Genomic DNA, 18,005 nt, shown 5'->3' with positions numbered 1-18,005 from the left:
CCAGGGCTTTCTCACCACGACCCCTGGGAGAAGACCATGTCACTGGCCACAGGGAACTTGTGCTGCGAAGGTGGCACAGAATATTGTTCTGGTCAAACCAAAGCGACACGTAGGAATCCATGTCTAACAATATGTAAATACTAAACTAGTCTGACTTAGGATCATGTTTTCTTCTCGTTCTAGAAATGTGGGAAGACAGGGTGGGTGGGGTGTATATTATACAGAATCAGGGGCTGGACACAGTCTGTGGGCCCTTACACATGCACACCCCACCCTTCTCTATCCTGCTCTGGGTCCCAGGATGCTAGGTGGGCTCCTGTCCCTCTGGCTTCCAGTTGGGTTTGGCAAATGGGAGGTGGCAGCAGGGCCCCGGAGAGTGGGAGGGGAGCACAGCGGGAGTTTTCCCCATCGCTGGTCAACACTGGTTGACTGCATCCTTCGCCTAAGGTGACATTTCCTGCCGAGTGGCTCTCCTATCACCACATGGTTCTGCGGCCACTGTCTCCTCGCCCTTTCATGCATAGCAGTGGCAATGGGCCCACTGTTTCAGCCTCAGGGTGCTGCACTGTTACCTTGTTGAGTTGCTTACACCTTGCCTTCCCTTTATCAGAGGCCCTTTAGGAAGCTCCTGTCCATCCCTTGCTTGAGCGCACATTGGGAGCCAACACAGTGCCTCTGTGCCTGTTTCCTTTCAGGCCTCCACTGATGCAGGAAGTAGGGAAACAATATCACTGACGTAGTCTTTGTAGGCAAAACTATGGGAGGTTATGCATGTGCTGCTAAGAGGGCGAGGCATGCTAACCACAATAGACTCGGCTCTCTACTACCTTCACTTCCTCCTGCTACACCTCACCAGGTAGGAATTAGGTCAGAAGGTCTGCCTCAGGAACCTACCAGCAGAACCCAAAGTTAGCCCGGGAGATCTCCCCCTGCCACCTGGCGGGACTGCACTCAGTGAGGAGGGAGGGACTGCAAGAGCCAGGACCATCATATTGGGTTAAAGCCTTCAGGGACGTCATGCTCAGTCCATGCCCACCCTGGTGGATTATGGGCAGCCTTCATGGCCTCCCCGATTTGAGGGATGCCAGGCCCCAGAAAACAGCCCCCCTCACGAAAAGGGCAACAGGTCCTGAGCCTACTTATCTGCTGGCTCTGACAGATGGGTCCCAGAATTTATCAGACCAAATGATTTCATTTCCTCCACACATCTATGTGCATAAGAGCAGGCAACAAATTACTCTGTATTAAGAAACATACCAAGCCGAAGGCAAATGCTGATAACTAAGAAGCAGAAAGGTGCTCAGAGGCAGGAGGCAGGCGGACCTCAGAGGCATCTTTGGAAACGGACAATTATGATCCATCAAGCTCATTAGGGAACTGAGCTTCATGAGCAGGAAACGTCTGGAACTGCCTGGCATGTGAAGGACCAGGAGGAACCACGGTTTGGTCTTGTAGAGAGCAGCCCTGACAAATGGGATTTCGTGTTAGGAAAGCTGCAGAATTAGAACATAAAAGGGACAGAACGGAGGCAGTGCTTCTGGGGTTAAGTGAAGCGTTTTAATGCAATGGCCCCTGGATGTACTCATGAAATATTAATTGACGCTGGGATGAATGTGAGGGCTGTCACATGAATAGAAAACTGGCAGAAAGATCCTAAATACTGTCTCAGCTGAGCCCAGGCAACAGAAGATGGCAATTCAACAAAAAGTAACGAAAATACTGCCTAATTCACAGCCAGGAACCCTGTGGATGCTTAATAAATATTAATTGATAATGATGAACTACAGTAGCGGCTGGTAAATTAGTGTGAGACAGGCTGCTGAAATACAGCTAATATATACACCACTGTTCTAACACACACTGATGAATGAAGGAGAAGAAAGGAAATCAACATGATTTAGCCGCTCGACGCAAGCTGCCATGCACCAGGAGGTATGGTAAGAACATTAACAGAAGGTGAGGAGGGGTGGCTAGAGGGGACAAGAGGAAAGTTAAGATGATAATTCAGGATTACAGTGGAGCCTGCTTAGGGTCTCAGCAATTCCTCAAGTATAAGCCCAGCACCTTGGAGACATACACTGTTCTTTTAAGACATCGTCGTTTTCTTAATAAAGTTCTGCTTCAGGGAAAACTCAGGGACACCATAGATTAAATCTGGACCAATTTCCTAGAGGGGGGATCTGAAAGCTCTCCTCCTTGGGGAAGCCCTCCCTGATCCATACAGCCAGAGAGCAACCTCCTTTTTATAAATCCCATCATTCTTGTTTGCACCACTGTACCTGCTGGTGTTATAGCACCATGATTTGTGAACATGTCACCACATTTTTTAAAAGCTTTGGAAAGCGGAAATCATGCTTCGCATTTCTCAGCACTCACTTAGGTCTTCACTCCTGGCCCTTCACGGGGCTTTGAACCTCATAGGTGCCCAGTTCCTGAGCTGATCAGTTAGGAACTCCAGAAAGAAGAGCAGGCGCCCATCAGTGAGAACACCCAGGTGCCAACTGGATTCCAGAGCAGCTTTCAAGGAATCGATGAAAGCTCTACCTCTTGTTATGGACAAAGCACTAGAAAGGCTGCCACGGGAGGATCTTAGTGCCAGAGGAGGATGCAAGAAACTCAGTTGCCATGGAAACTTGGATGCTCTGATGAGTCCTATTGTTGAAAGGTGGTGAGACACCAGGAGAATGCCAAGCAGATCTCTGAGCCCTAAGAAAACACAGAACATGCCAAGCAAATACCTCTGTTCACTTGTACTTACTTCAGCTATAGAAGCAGCATCATTTCATCCTCAATCAATTAACAGCATTTGCAAAAGGCTTGCAAAATGTTTCCAGTTCCTATTTTTTTATTTCTGAGACCTCACATGTACACAGAGCTGCACCTGAGGCCAGCGACAGCACTCACTGCAGCCACATGAGTACAGATGAGCAGGTGCTGCTGAGACCTGGGCAAGGGAAGCCCTCTGTGTGCAGGTGCTATGGGCCGGGCTTGCTAGACTAATGGCAGGTAAAGCTACCTGACCATTGGTGGGTCACAGATACCTCTGAGAATCTGCTTCTACCTATGGACTTGATCCCCAGAAAAATACACATATGCATAAAAAAAATCTAATACAATATATTTCAGAGAAGTCAAAACCTCTGGAGTCTTTCCATAGATGCATCAAACACCTTGGGACTCAAGAGGATCCAGATATCATGTTAATAATCTCCGATGTAAAAGTCTTTACACACACACTAGAATCATCCTTGGACGATGCCGAAGAGCAGAGTGTCATCTACCCCCTCCAACCTTCCTAACAAGCCATTGGTGCCTTCTCCAGGTAGTTCCCCCTCACTCCATATCCCGTGCCACCTGCTAGTATGTACTCAGCTCGTGAACTCACTGCTAAGTTCACTCCTCATCTATTCATTTCACTGAGTGTGTTCTATGTGTCAGACTTTAGGGACACAAATGTGAGTCTGACACGGCTCATGTCCTCTGGGAGCATACAGTTCAGTTCAGTCGGGACTGATATTGCCTCCCAAGGGACATCTGGCAGTGTCTGGAGACTGGTTTTTGGTTGTCACAACTAGGGGAGGGTGATAATGGCATCTAGTAGGTAGAGGCCCGGATGCTGCTAAACATCCCACAATGCACAGGACAGTTCCCTTACAAAAAAAAAATAAGAAGAAGAAGAAGAAGGAAGAAAGAAATATAGGGTCCAGAATGTCAAGAGTGCCTTGATTGAGAAATCGCTCTAGACAGGTATGACAGTGTGAAGTGCAGTGACAAAGCCCAGAACAGGAAAGGGCATTGTAATCAGAACTCAGGGAGCTACGGTTATGATGGCAGGCTGGCTTATTTTCAATGATGAGGAAGGAAGAAAGAAGGGGAGAGAAGTGTCACCAGGGAACGCCATCACCAAATGCAGGCAGACATTCCTTCGGGCGACATCAGAGGAGGGAGCACCAGTTGCAAGTGGTGAGCAAACGGCAATTTGGAGAGAATCTCCTCCTGGGAAATGATGCTGGCTCCGTACCCACTTCCGTCGCCAGTGGCCCGGCCAAGACAATGAGCGGCCATCTGGTAGGACCATCACTCAAGTGATGAGCCAAAGTACAGGCTGGGGGACATCTAGCCATACTCTGGTTGTGCCAGTTCGTCCCTACTCTACTCCCACCCTAGTCAACAATCCCGCCTTGTACAATCAGTCCTCATGTGGGTAAAAATATAAAATTACAGACATTATACATTATGTATCTGCTACTATTATAAACTTGAGTCTCTATAGAAGTTGGTTTCAAGACCTGGTTAATCAGAAAAAGCACAGGACCAGCAATCAGGTCTAGACCAAGTTCCAACATGTCTAATCATTCTTCTTTGTAAAGCCTTCCTCTCCCACCTCCTTTGAAATTATTCTGGGAAATCAGGCCTGGCCTCTCTCATCGGGAAGCAGGGAATAGCCGCTGTGCTGATCCAGCCCTGTTGAGACTGGGGCTCTCCGAGCCTGGGAAGCACCATGCAAGGAGCTCCCAGTACTGGAATGGGAAGGTTTCTGCCTCCACGCTGCTAGCTGAGCATTGGCAGGGTGGTATGAAGCCAGACCCACCTTGAAATCCCAGCTCCATCACTCACCAGTCCTATAGCCTTGAGGAAGTTAATTAACTTCTTAAGCCTCAGATTTCTCATTTGTAAAATAGGAACAGAGTTCCACCTTACAGGGTTGTCGTAAGTATTAAGTGACAATTTCCATCTAAAGCACAGAGCAGAGTGCCTGGCACAGAGCAAACCTCAATAAATGTCAGCTATTACTACTCAGGGAAGGAAGCCTTCCTGGCGAACCTCAATACTGGATTCTCCGCCTAAACATGCTGAGCTGTCTGCTAAAATGGCTTCAGTGTTAGACTGTCAGCCCCACTGCTGACCTCCTGCATGCTCACAGCTTGGACATGTTCTGCTTCTGCTCCTCTGGCCTGCCCCCCATCAGTCTCTGGCCTCAGTAGCAGGGCCGCTCACATCTCCCAGCACTGTTCTCGTTGGGTTCTGACCTCTCCCTGCTTGTCCAGAGCCCCATTACGACCCTTAGCAACCAGGTACTGTGGGCTGTGCCCACCTGGCCAAGCCTCCCCTGCCTTCTGTCAGCCCACCTGTCTCTCAACGCCATCCATAGTCCCCAGGAACCTGTGCCACCGGAGGGCAGCTGGAAGGGACATTTCTCCAGCATCTTCCTGACCTGCATTGATGGGCTCAGCTAGGCTGGTGGGCAGATTCACTGGGTAAACATGCGCTTAGGAATCGGACACTTTTCTAACTCTGCCACTTCCACTTTAAAGGGAGAACAGGAAAGGTTCGGCATGTCACTCTGGGAAGGTCACTAGCCCAGGGTCTGCTCTGCACTTGCTGCTTTTATTCAAAGGGGCCTTGGCTGGATCCTCAAACACCACCACACCTCCCAGCCCCTGGCCCCAGTGCGGGGTCTCCGTTCCTCCGGTAAACAGGGAGCGGCTGGGCGAGCAGCCCTGCTAGGGGCAGTGATGCGGTGTGGGATAAGCAGCTCCCTCTCGTTCCTGACCCTCCTCCCCTCGATGCTTCCTTGGGAAATCTCAAACCTGACACCAGAGGACAAAGGCCAGGCTTTGCACAGGGCAGCTTGGCCTTTGTCCAAGAGTCCAGGGCACTGAGTACACCAGACTTTACGTGGTAGTCTTATCAGAGAATTGCGCAGGTGGAACTTCTCCATTGCTGGTGGGAGTGGGGTTCTTGGGGTGCTGCTGAAATAAAAATTTCCGGGGGACCCTGGCCAGTGTGACTCAGTTGGTTGGGCATTGTCCCATGCACCAAAGAGTTGCTGGTTTGACTCCTGGTCAGGGCATAAGCCTGATTTTCAGGCTTGATCCTGGTCAGGGTGCATGTAGGAAGCAGCCGATCAATGTTTCTCTCTCTTTTTCTTTCTCTCTTTCTTTCTCAAAAAATCAACAAAAATATATATTTTAAAGACAGAATTTTCAGAGGCCCCCACAGGGCGATGGGATGTGGTAGAAAGCTTTATTTGCATGGATTTACATCCTGGGGTTGCAAAATCCAATTTCCCTTAAGCCAGTCCAGGAAAAGGTGCAGCTGGGGATCCAGCAGAGCTAAAAGCAAAGCCAGTGTCCAGAGTTTCCGTTCCCTGGTGGAGTCCTGTGTGGCATCAGGCTAGTCACAGCCCATCACCCCATTGTGTGTGGGGTCGACATGGCTGTGAGCCATGTGGGCAAATGCAGGCATGTGAGAGCACACCCCCTGCAACAAGAAAACCAAGAGGCCGAGAGGGAACTCCTTTGCTCAGGAGCTTATGTAGCTCAGATTTCATGCTCTTGCTGTGGCCACATCTATTCTGGCCAATGACCTGCTCCCAGGTGTGACTGACAGGTAAGTATCTTTCCTACGTCACCCAGACTTTACTGTGCATGCATCTATTTGGTCCCCCCTTTGTTCCTCCGCTGTTATTTAATTACCAGGTTAATTATAGTGATACTATTCCCCCCTGAGATAAAAGAAACCTCTTGTAACCTAACAAAGGAGAAATGGGCAAAGCACTAGAAAGGTCAAGGGCAGCTGGGATTTGATAGCAAGGCACCTTACCTAGCAAGCTGTGGTCTGTGCTCCATCAAGCATCCCCATGGTGAGGGCGGTCTAAAGGCAGCACCAGAGAGTGAAGGCTACAGCATGCCTGAAGCACTACAAAAGTTAGATTTTTTCCCCTTCATTTTCATAATCTACTGGCTGCACCAAGCAATACTCACCGTGTCCCTATTTTGTGTTTAGAAAAAACTTCAGCAAGTTTTGAGCTTTCTAAACTATTTCCCTTTGCTCAACCTCTTGCGACTTGGGTCCATACATCTTTGTGCAACAGCCCAAACCTGTTCCTTTGCCTGCCTGGGCAGATTGCATGTCCTGAGGGTGGACACAAGCCATGACTCAGAGTCAGCACTCAGGAAAAGTTTCCCATCGAGTTTCCCATTTCCCTCCTGTGGGCGGATCTCATAGAATCCAGCATGCTGCCCGCCTTGGTAAATAAAGTTTTATTGGAACATAAGTCACACCCACTTATTCATGTACTGTCTGTGGCTGCTCTCCTCTACAAGAACAGAGTTGAGTAGCTGTGTCTGCTCATTTGACCTGCAGAGCCTAGAACATTTACTGTCTGGCCTGTTTCAGACTTTGCTGACTCCTGCTTTGATACTGACTCGAGTGATTAGAAAGGCTGAGAAGTCCCCTAATCTGCCTGTGAGCTGCAGGCCCAGGAAAGCTGGTGGTACATTTCCGGTCCAAACACCAAGGCCTAAGAACCAGGTGTAAGTCCCAGTCCAACTCCAAAGGCCCAAGCACCAGGAGAATCAATGTCTGAGGGCAGGAGATGTGAGAGCTTGTGCAGAGAGCAAACTTGCCCCTCCTCTGCCTGTTTGTTCTATGCAGGCCCTCACAGATGAGATGGCGCCCGCCCACATAGGTGAGGGCCACCTTTACTCAGTCTATGCTACTCTCCTCTGGAAGCGCCTCCCAGACACCCCCAGACAGAACATTCTGACAGCTACCTGGGCATCTCTTGGCTCAGTCATGTTGACCTATACCAACCATCAAAACTTGATATAAGAAAAACATTTCCCTGGGAAAAAATAATTCAGCAATAAAATGAGTTGTCACCAGGGATATAGGACAATATCCTTGGGTTGCATCTTCTCTTCTATCCCAAACCTCACCTACCAAATTCTCTCCATTGCTCCAAAGCACAGCTCTAACTACAGCTCCTCCATGGAGCCTCCTTGCTGCCCCCCACCGTGATCCCGGCTCCTATCCCGGTCAGCACACTGTTTGCCTCCTCCACATTATGCTACTTTTCCTGCTTATTGGGTCAGCTTCCACACCTTAGGGAGTATTTCCTGTTATCACTCAGAGGAACCCTGCAGGAATGAGATGTCCACTCAATGCATCTAATTGAGGAGAATCAGTAAAGGAATTGTCCAATAAAGTGCGGGCAGACCTAAAGCAAACCAACATGAGACGGGCTGGTAGCACCCGGAGTCATCAGTGCCGAGAAGCCTGAGGCACGTGGGGAGGCAGAAGGGGCGGAACACAGAGGGGTCTGGTGATGGCTGCAGCCAGGGCTGTGCCAGAGAGTCGCCCAACAAACGCTGTGACCACAGGCAGAGGAATCCAGTCACTGTGGCCTAGGACCAGGCAGGCAGAGAGCAGGAAAACAGTGACCTTGACCTCTTTCACCCCCAACCACTGATATCCTGCTAGGTCCTTCCACTGGCCAAACCCAACCAGATGCCACAAACACAGAGATCCTTTTGACAAGATCCCTGTGCTACCTCCTCCAGGGGTGCACAGCCAGGAACAGGGGGTGGGGTGCATCTGGAGGAGAGCGTGTCAACTACCCAGCACATCCCACAGCTACGAAAGCACCTCAATATAAAGCAGACTCTCAAAGACGCGTGCTGATTGGTCTAATTAATGCGGGCTGTGGAAGGCCTAATTACTCTAATGATTTGCGTGTAAACTGTCAAGAGGATGAAGGATGAACTGGGGGCCTAATTGGGGCCTTTCCTGCTTCTGGAAGTCCATCAACCGGCCCTGCGGTCACAGCTGCAGATCGGATCGCGCATGGCCAACGTTATGTTTTCCTTTCAGTGGGGGAGAAAGGAATGGGGACACCAGGAAAGAATTCATCATCCATAAGAGAAACTGCTACTCCTATCTGTGCTCAAAAGCAAAGTCATTTTTCCCCAAATTAAAAGAGAATGTTTGCCACTGAAATGTGAGCTGGTAAAAAAGATAACGCACTCCCCAGCCTTCTCAGCAGTTATGTTATCACAGCGACACGTGTCAAATAGCCGCATAGGAAGCCTGGGAGTGATTCCTGCGAATAAAAGAGCGCAGTGTGAAATGCTGACTTTTTCTGATCAAAAATCATCCTGGGGTGAGCTGAACAGCTTTGGGTCAAGGAGAGGCCTCAGTTTCTGGGGCGATTTTGTTGTTTTCAGAGAGAAGACTACTCGCAGGGATGTGCAGCTGCTCGCACACTCCCACTGGGCCGGCGCACTTGCAGTCACTTGTCTTGCTCTTGGGTCTTTACCCCCCACATTGAAACATATTTCTCATTTCAGTTTCACTTACCTGTCACTTTCTTCTTAAAAGGGATGATTTATCAAGTAAAAAATCATCAACATCAAAGAATAGTTCAGCATTACCAGCATACACACACACACACACACACACACACACACACACACACACACTCACACCCTCCCCTGCATCATGCTCTGAAAGCAAAATTGTGACTAAGAACCACAAACTCACTTCCCCCACTGAAGGTTTGTTTCAGAATCCGAGCATGAGTCTCTTCACTCTGTGGTTCTGCCAGCCTAAAAATGGTACCTTGCTGCAAGGGAGCTATAATTTCTACTCCACACTTCATGATTTGATTGAAAATAAAGATGTAAAATAAAGAGTGTAATGAAGTTAATAGTACCGTACTCTCGCAGTCCATTATGAGGAATTTTTCCTGCAAAAGTGGAAACTGGAAATTACCTCTGGGCCTTCTCACTCTCAAACACACAGGTCACCATGATTTGCGGCGGGGTTTCAAGGCTGAAGGATTTAATGTTTCTCTTTCCTCTGGTCAGTTTTCCAAAAGGACCTCTCCTCTTACTGGGGTATCATACACATAGTGAGAGATAAAGACCTGAAGAAACAGGCAGGAAACAGCTGTTCTACTCCTGGTTGTATCCTAGTTGTAGGACCTCTGGAAAAGCATTGAACTTTGCTGGGTATTAACTACTCCTTCTGCAAAGTGAGAGGACTAGATAAACCATTCCCAATTTAGTCTCTCTCACGTTGATGTTTCTTTCTCTCTCTCTCTCTCTCTCTCTCTCTGTCTGTCTCTTCATCCCTCTCTAAAAATAAAAAAAATCTTATAAAAATAACATAAAATAAACATGCCTTGGGAATTATATGATGTGTTTCACCCCCTTTTTTTTCTCTTGTATTTCCCAGCCACCCTTCCCTAGAATCATCCCTGTGTGTTCCTTGCCTAGTTATTTGTATGATGTCAGCATGGATCCTAAAGGAGGGTCATGTCTTAGATTCAAGTCCTTTATAGCCCAGTTAATTTTTGTTTTGTTTTGTCTTATTTGGCTTTTTTAAAAATAATCCTCATCTGAGGATATTTTCCCCATTGATTTCTAGAGAGAGTTAATTTTTGTTTTGTTTTGTCTTATTTGGCTTTTTAAAAATAATCCTCACCTGAGGATATTTTCCCCATTGATTTCTAGAGAGAGTGTAAGGGAGGGAGAGGGCGAGAGAAAAAATATATAGATGTGAGAGAGATACATCAATCCGTTGCTTCCGGCATGCTCCAGGACCAGGGACCAGGGACCAAAGCTATAACCCAGGCACTTGCCCTTGACTGGGAATCAAACCCTAACCCTTCCGTGTGTGGGTCAATGTTCAAACCAGTGAGCAACACCGGTCAGGGCTACAGACCAGTTGGTTTTGATCTCAACCCCTCCTACCTCTTCCTGACAGTCACAGTAAACTTCATCCAAGGGACTTTCTGTGGGTCTCATGCTCAAAGAACCAAGTCAAGAAGAATATTCTTACTGTCACTGTCCCAGCAGCAATATCTTATATGAGGAAGGAACACAACACTAAAACAGAGGGGAAAATTACAGTCTCCCAGCCTAATAGTATAACACTGAACAGCATGCAAGCACCCCATACACTGGCCCATGTAGTCACAGATGACCACATCCTTTTTCAGGATTTTCCCATATACATGTGTAGATGTAACACTTCATCTGCCTCTAGGAAATAAGAAAGGTATTTCACTAGTGTAAAAACTCTCCCAAGCATCATTTAGGGAGATTGAACAGGATTAAGTTTCTTAGGTGGTCCAGGCAACAAGTTCTCATTTTCACAGTGTTCTTTTATGCTGTAAGTCAAAGCACAGATTCATAGTCCCCACAAGACTTGGGGTAGCGCCATATGCCAACGGGAACACAAGCTTAGTTTGGGGCTTCCCGCTAGCACCGGTAATGTGACAGGCTCTGATTTATGCTCATAGTCCAACCTATCACCGAGCAAAATATAAATGTGGCCAAAGATTTCATTTAGACTATTTCCTCTTTCTCTGATGTTCAGGGACCCAATCCTTCCTGCTAATCCACTTCCCCTTCCCTACTTGCCCCAACCCAGCCCTGCATTCCAGCTCTCTATATTCTGTCCCCTCTTGTTTACCAATTCCCTCCATAAAACTCTGCTCATCTGATGACACCTGGGAATGATCCAAGATCTTTATTAGTAAGTGCTACTGTGAGTTACTGAAAGACAATAGCTTAGCATGCTTGTTTTGATAGGGTCCTTGCATATTCTTTGGGATCTATGGAAGAATTTGGGCTTTAGGGACTAATCAACAAGGATGATAGTTTGGTGTTAAGAGAATCTTTCCTGTGCTGCTCATATTACACTATATGAGCATCTCTGTCCCTGCCTGGGCAGAAGACAGACCCCAATGGCAGCCTGATATGAAAGAAGCGTTTTCTTTGTCAAAGGAGAGGCTGAGAAATGAATTTTTATGCTAATTCCCCATAAGTTGCAAAAGGAATAGATATAAACACACACATACACACACACACAAACACACAATTTTCACTATATTCTACCTAGAGACAGAAGACATTAGAGATGAGGAGAGGACATAACCATTGGGAGTTGAACTTAAAATACTATTAAAGTTTTTATAGCCTCTGAAGGTCTACTGCTATCTCTGTTTGCAGCCCTCAGGGATACAGAAGTTGCATCAAATAACGAAAGAAGAAGTAGACCCAAAAGTTCCTCAATCCCCAGACACTCATGTCTGTGAACAGTTTGTGATATGAAACCTCAGCAGTTACAGGGTAAACAGCTAATTTGTACAATGACAGAGTAAGATCTACAGCAGCAGAGTTGGAGAAGTGCAACTGATAAATCAATTCAACCAGTATTTTATGGGACACATACTCTGATCCAAAGTCCGGCCCAGCTGCTGGGAGTATACAATCAATAAAGCACATCCCTATACAACAAGCAAATGAAGGAACCAAGCTAACTCCTATCTTAGTACATGAGCAAAAGGGGAAGGAGTGACTTGCTAGCTGTGATTTCTTGCCCTGTTCATATGCATTATAGAGTAGAAGAGGTGACCCACACATTTTAGCTCAAAGACCAAAGAGTGGCCAACCTTCAGAAATCAGGGACTTAGTCTATTTCCTTGAACTAATCCAGTGATGGCGAACCTTTTGAGCTTGGCGTGTCAGCATTTTGAAAAACCCTAACTTAACTCTGGTGCCGTGTCACATATAGAAATTTTTTGATATTTGCAACCATAGTAAAACAAAGACTTATATTTTTGATATTTATTTTATATATTTAAATGCCATTTAACAAAGAAAAATCAACCAAAAAAATGAGTTCGCGTGTCACCTCTGACACGCGTGTCATAGGTTCGCCATCACTGAACTAACCAGATTCTCATACGCAAGAGCAAACATAACCATATGGTTAGGAATGATGCTCATCAGCATTAAAACATTTAGAAGAAAGTTTGTGGACAATTAAACTTATTTACATACCTAAGAAGTTCTCAGAGTTTCTTCGCTCTTCAATATTGGAGCTCTATCGAATTCTTGTTCAACTTATCCCCAAAGTTAAGATAAATGGGTGATGGAACGACTATATATAGGCTCAGCATTTGGCATCAGCTGTACAGTAGTGTTTTTGTATAGGTTAAAGTCTACTTCGGCTGGAATTAATGTAATTATATATAATGTTGACAGATTATGACATTTGCCTATTAAGACACTATACAAACATTCCAATAATTTACAGGCTTTTGACTCTGTAAAAAATAAATGAAACAAAATCCCAGGGGATATTGCTAATGGGGTAACTGAAATAGAGGTTTCAAAAGCACAGGGTTCAGGAAATAACAGTCAAAGAATAATGCATTTTCAGCCAAAACATATAGAGTGGTAAATGAATATTTAGTACTTACCACAAGACTGCTGTCTAGAGACAGCCTTTTTCCAAAGTCCCTTTTCTCAAGCTGTCTCTTTCCCTCCATGGGTGAAGTTATTTATTTTCCTTTGTGATTTATAAGAATTCCCCCTCTGTTTCCAGGGTCACTGCAAAAAGTGAACATGTTTTTCACTATCCAAGTGAACAGTGTTTAAACCCTTGTTTTTAACTTTCTAACCAGGAACAAGTACTGGAGCCAAAAATATCCAGACCCAAATAATAAGTATAGAACTGGGCTCTCTCAACGTCAAAGATCTCTCCGGTTGCAAATGTCAGAGTCATCTTTATGGAGGCCCCTGTGTTTTTATAGGTTTTGCTCATGGTGTTGGGGAATGGGTTTGCAGGTCGAATCAGCAGACTGTGGAAAAAAGCAAACAGTCCATTTCATGCCACACTTGCTCCACACCCGCCCTCTCTCTATCAGCCAGCACCATTCTGTTTCTGCGCACGTAGATGCTGTCTGCAAATTCCATGAGATCAAACTGGCAAAACCACGCTCCATAACTAAGAGTTATTGATCCCAAAACCCAATGATGGAAAACTGACATATGAACATTATTGTCAATATTAAAAATATTTAATTTAAACATATTTGAGGAACATTATAAGATACATGTCCTTTGGGACAAGTTGATTCAGAAAGCATGGTAGATGACATCATTATTATCAATGAGTATTTATTTGAACACCCACTGCATTCTACCACATGAGATATAGTTAATCCCCGCACTCCACTGACATTGCTTGTTCTGGAATCATTAAGTATTCTAGTTAGTAAGAATGTTTCATATATATTAAGCACTAGCTCCAAGTTTTCACCAAGATGGAAAAGGCTTGAAGTAAGAGAAATGGCTTTGAGCCCAAGCTTTCCTCCCCAATAGCAAAGTGACTTTAAACAAGTCATTGAGCCTCTAAAATCCATGTTTCTCAACTGCAATCAACAGCAATCAAGTGATGTATGTAAAAAATAGTTTAAAGGCAATGACTTACAACTTTCCCATATGTCAGGTATAATTATACACAGATTACATTAAAAACTGGTTAACCTTAAATACTAGTTGACATAATTTAATGTCTTTGATGATTCGGAAGGCACTTTGAGATACAGAAATGCTCTAATCCGCAAAAAATGCTCCTAATCTGCACAAATCCATTGTCCTGCTGATATTGAAGAGCTGAACTCCATAAAATGCTATACCAAAATCTTTTCATAAAATTGAAAATAAATATTTTTCACAACTCTCTCAACTGCTCCAACTCTGAAGAGGATGCAAGGAATTCTACTTCACAGACCACACACAGCATGTGGCCTCCTTTTCTTGGTTTCCTCCACTAGGAAGAGAGTGGAGACAGCTGTGCCCCAGACAGAGTCTGCCCAAATTATAGTCAATTGCAGGAAACTGATGGACCCCTTTTCCATAGGCTCCCGTCTCCATCTGAGTCATTCTCTCATTTTTCAGAAACACTAATTTTAATTCATTACTGGTCCACTCAGAAACTCCTAGGAGTTTATTCTGAATTCAGGATAAAATCCAAATTTTTCAACATCATGTTCAAGGTCTACTTCCTGCCAACTAGTCTTTGCAATCCCAACCACACTAGGCATATTCCTGAGACCATGCTTTTGATCATACCTCTCACTTCCATCTGGTCTGTTCCTCCCCTTGCTCCAATGCCTGGCTCAGCTCCCATCTCCTTCACAATACCTTCCTAGTCACTCCATTTGGCAATGATTTCTCTCTCTCCCAAGTTTCATACAAGTCCTCGGTGGCTTACCTTATTAATCACCATCATCACCTAGGATAATTCTTTCAATATAGTAAGTTCTTAATAGTTGCTTTTCAGTAGAGCCTAATAGTTAAAAACAAACTCTCCAAAGCATTTTTCAGAACTAAGTTAGCTCTACACTACTACTATAGACAAAACTACTAGTCATCTGAAATTTGTTCGAAGACTTACATCTCCCACTTTCAGCTGTTCCACCCACTTTGCAGCCCCTTCCTCATCTCAGTGACTGGCTGTACCGGTAGCTCAGAATAATGAATCCAACTAGAGAGACTAATCAGACACTGAGACTTCCCCCTGCATCAAAGCATGTCCTCCTAAGTCTTAATCCAAAGAGCTATGGGGTTTGATGAGTCACAATAAATAATCCTTTGACACTTAGCACATATTTCTTGACTACCACAGAGGACTCAGTACTTAGATGTTGATGACACAGCCATGTCTAAGACAGGCTAGGTTCCTGACATTCTAATAGGAGGATAGAGAAAATAAAGAAGCAAACAAACAACTCCAAATGGTGGTAGGTACCTGCTCTGAAGGAAATAATCCCCAGTAGGTGGTGTAACAGTTTCAAGCATGTGGAAGGGGAGAACATTTTAAATAGAATGGTAAAGGTGGGAGCCAGCCATGTAAAAGCACGTGTAAAGAGCATGCCAGGGAGAGAGGTCAGTCTTACTGCTGGGAAGGATCTGGGAAAATTTTGTGTGTCCAGAATAGAGAACAAAACAAGCTAGGAAGATAATGTGTGAGCAAAGTGCTGAGATGTAAGCAACAACTGCAGGCCAAGGAAACTTGCTTGTTCTAAACACAATGTTTCAATCTTAGGTTTTGATTCTCTACTTTACTCTTTACTAGCTGATAACATTAAACAAATTATTTAACCTATTTAAGCTTCAGTTGATTCAGCTACAAAATGGAATCAATAGTAGGACTTTCATAGTGAGGTTGATATGATGATTGAGATGGTCCATTTAAAGAGAAGTTCCTGACACATAGTAGGTAAGCTTTAAGTATTAAACATCGGTTATCTTTTCTGGTAAATGTGATGAAACTCATTAAGGAGAAACTCTGGTGACTGGATTTTATGCTCCATAATAGACTAATGAGGCTGTCATTTTGGGAAACGGGGATCCTTTTGACAGTTCTCTATTAGCCTAGTCTACCAGGTAGATGGTTGATTGAACAGCTTAGCCTGGTCAATTTATTTTCATACTTTATGTTTCCAATTACAGAAGCAGAGATTGACATTCAAAACATTTATCAACTGACACAGCACAGGTATTGACCAATCAGAAGGACACAGCCCAGGGCAACAGGCAGTATAACTGCAGCCGTGTGTCCTGGCCAAACTTCAGCCTAAGTGCATGTCCTACCCCCATCCCAAGACCTTGAAAATGTATGTGTTAAACCATAAAACAATCATGGAAACTATCAAAGTTATACAAAAGGATCAAAGCAACACCCCACCCCCAAAAAAGTGGCAACCAGGTTATGTCAACATGAAAAGGGGAGGGATCCAAGAAGGAAAAGCCAGGAAGGCTGACACACTCCACCTGCAGTACCATCAGGGAAGAAGAGTACCCACATTAACATATGACCAGCAAGAGCTACGGGTCTAGAAGGCAAATGAGTAGGTCACATCCCAACCACATGTTGGTATTACACTGGCCATCTGTATCATGCAATAAACGCTCTTGCTCAGAGACTACTGTCAAGCAACCTTCTAATTTTACTTGATTCCTATGTAGATTAACTTATAGAGGAATGTGCTGACCAGCAAATGTACATAGGCCATCTTTTGTAAAGTTATGTTTTCAGTACAATTTGCAATTTGGCATCTGACTCTATATTCATGAGTTAGGGATTTGCTTAGTATATTAATCAGCTTGTACTGCCATAACACAATACCACAGACTAGGTGGTTTAAACAACAATTACATTTATTTTCCCACAGTTCTGGAGGCCTGACATTCAAGTTCAAGGTGCCTGCAGGGCTGGTTTCTGATAAGGCTCTCTACTTAGTTTGCATTTGCCTGCTCTGTGTCCTCACATGGCCTTTTCCTTTGCACACATGCGTCTGGTGTATCTTCCTTTTCTTATAAGGACACCAGTCCTATTGACTAAGGCCCCCACTCTTAAGACGTTACTTAACCTTAATTTCCTCCTGAAAGGCTCTATCACCAGCCCTGGCCAAGTGGTTCAGTTGGTAGGAGTGTTATCCCGTACACCAGAGCTTGTGGATTGGATCAACAGCTGGGGAGGCAACTGATCAATATTTCTCTCACATCGATGATTCTCTCTCAAATCAATAAAAAAACTATCCTATTGCCAAATATACTGTATTGGGTGTTAGGGCTTCCACATATGAATTTTTAGGGGTCCAGTTCAGTCTATAAGAGTTAGTTTTGATCAGATGTCAAAGCCTGGTTACATCTCAGTGCACTAATAATCAGATTTCTGAGTCTAAACTGCTTCGAGAAAACTCTGGGGTCACTGGCTACTCCCAGGCCCTATCCCTCTCCTCTGGCTATTTCACTGTTTGATTTCACCACCACCACACACCCCACCTGGCTGTGCTATATCCATTCGTCTCCGTACTGCAAGTCAAGAGGTGCAAACTACATTATCGAGATTTCTTAATCAGCAGGGCACGTTGGATTCTGCCGACAGAAGGCAGTGAGAGATCAGAAGGCAACAGGAAGGAAGACGCCATTCTGCTTCCAGCTCCAGATGCCCAGCCTCAACAGCAGTGCACTAGAGGTTCCAGTGACTTCCCTGGTGCCCCTAACCAGTCAGCATAAGAAAAGGCAGCCAGCTGCAGCGTTCCTCCCCGGGGAAGGGGAAGTACCGCCACCTCATGCCTTCCACTCACCCGCCCTTCCAACAGCTTCATAATAAATTCATGCAGTGAAGCCCTCTCTGCCTGAAATATCCAGAGCAGTTTCTCATTCCCTGGCTTGAGCACACCCCAGAGACAGATACCTTTGGACAGGCAGCAGCTTTCCCTGCACAACTCCTGGCTTCCTTCCTGTGAGCCTTCTGAAGTAACAGCACCGACTTAAAGGTCCCCCAAAACTAAGTTCCTGGAGAGCAGGGACAGTGTTCCCATAGAGGGTATAATGCCTTGTGCATACCCA

At 45.3% G+C, this 18,005-nt stretch overlaps 1 protein-coding gene and 1 long non-coding RNA gene across 2 annotated transcripts in view; one reads left to right on the top strand and one right to left on the bottom strand.

Annotated features, from left to right (window-relative positions):
• NCKAP5 (NCK-associated protein 5) overlaps positions 1-18,005 on the bottom strand; it is an 890,249-nt gene that overhangs the window by 827,752 nt on the left and 44,492 nt on the right. Inside the window, exon 2 of the mRNA XM_014546136.1 lies at positions 13,061-13,190. Coding sequence (XP_014401622.1) covers positions 13,061-13,129 — 69 coding nt within the window. The 5' untranslated portion in view covers positions 13,130-13,190. The remainder of the gene's footprint in view (positions 1-13,060; positions 13,191-18,005) is intronic.
• On the top strand, positions 5,356-17,093 carry LOC106727479. The gene is made up of 3 exons (XR_001363690.1): positions 5,356-5,366; positions 5,797-5,799; positions 17,053-17,093. It is a non-coding gene; the product is annotated as an uncharacterized LOC106727479 (long non-coding RNA).

Source organism: Myotis brandtii, unplaced genomic scaffold (genome assembly GCF_000412655.1).
Source record: "Myotis brandtii unplaced genomic scaffold, ASM41265v1 scaffold431, whole genome shotgun sequence".
Taxonomy (NCBI): Eukaryota; Metazoa; Chordata; class Mammalia; order Chiroptera; family Vespertilionidae; genus Myotis; species Myotis brandtii.
Note: the sequence above shows the minus strand (reverse complement) of the source record. Positions and strands in the feature narration are given on the sequence as shown.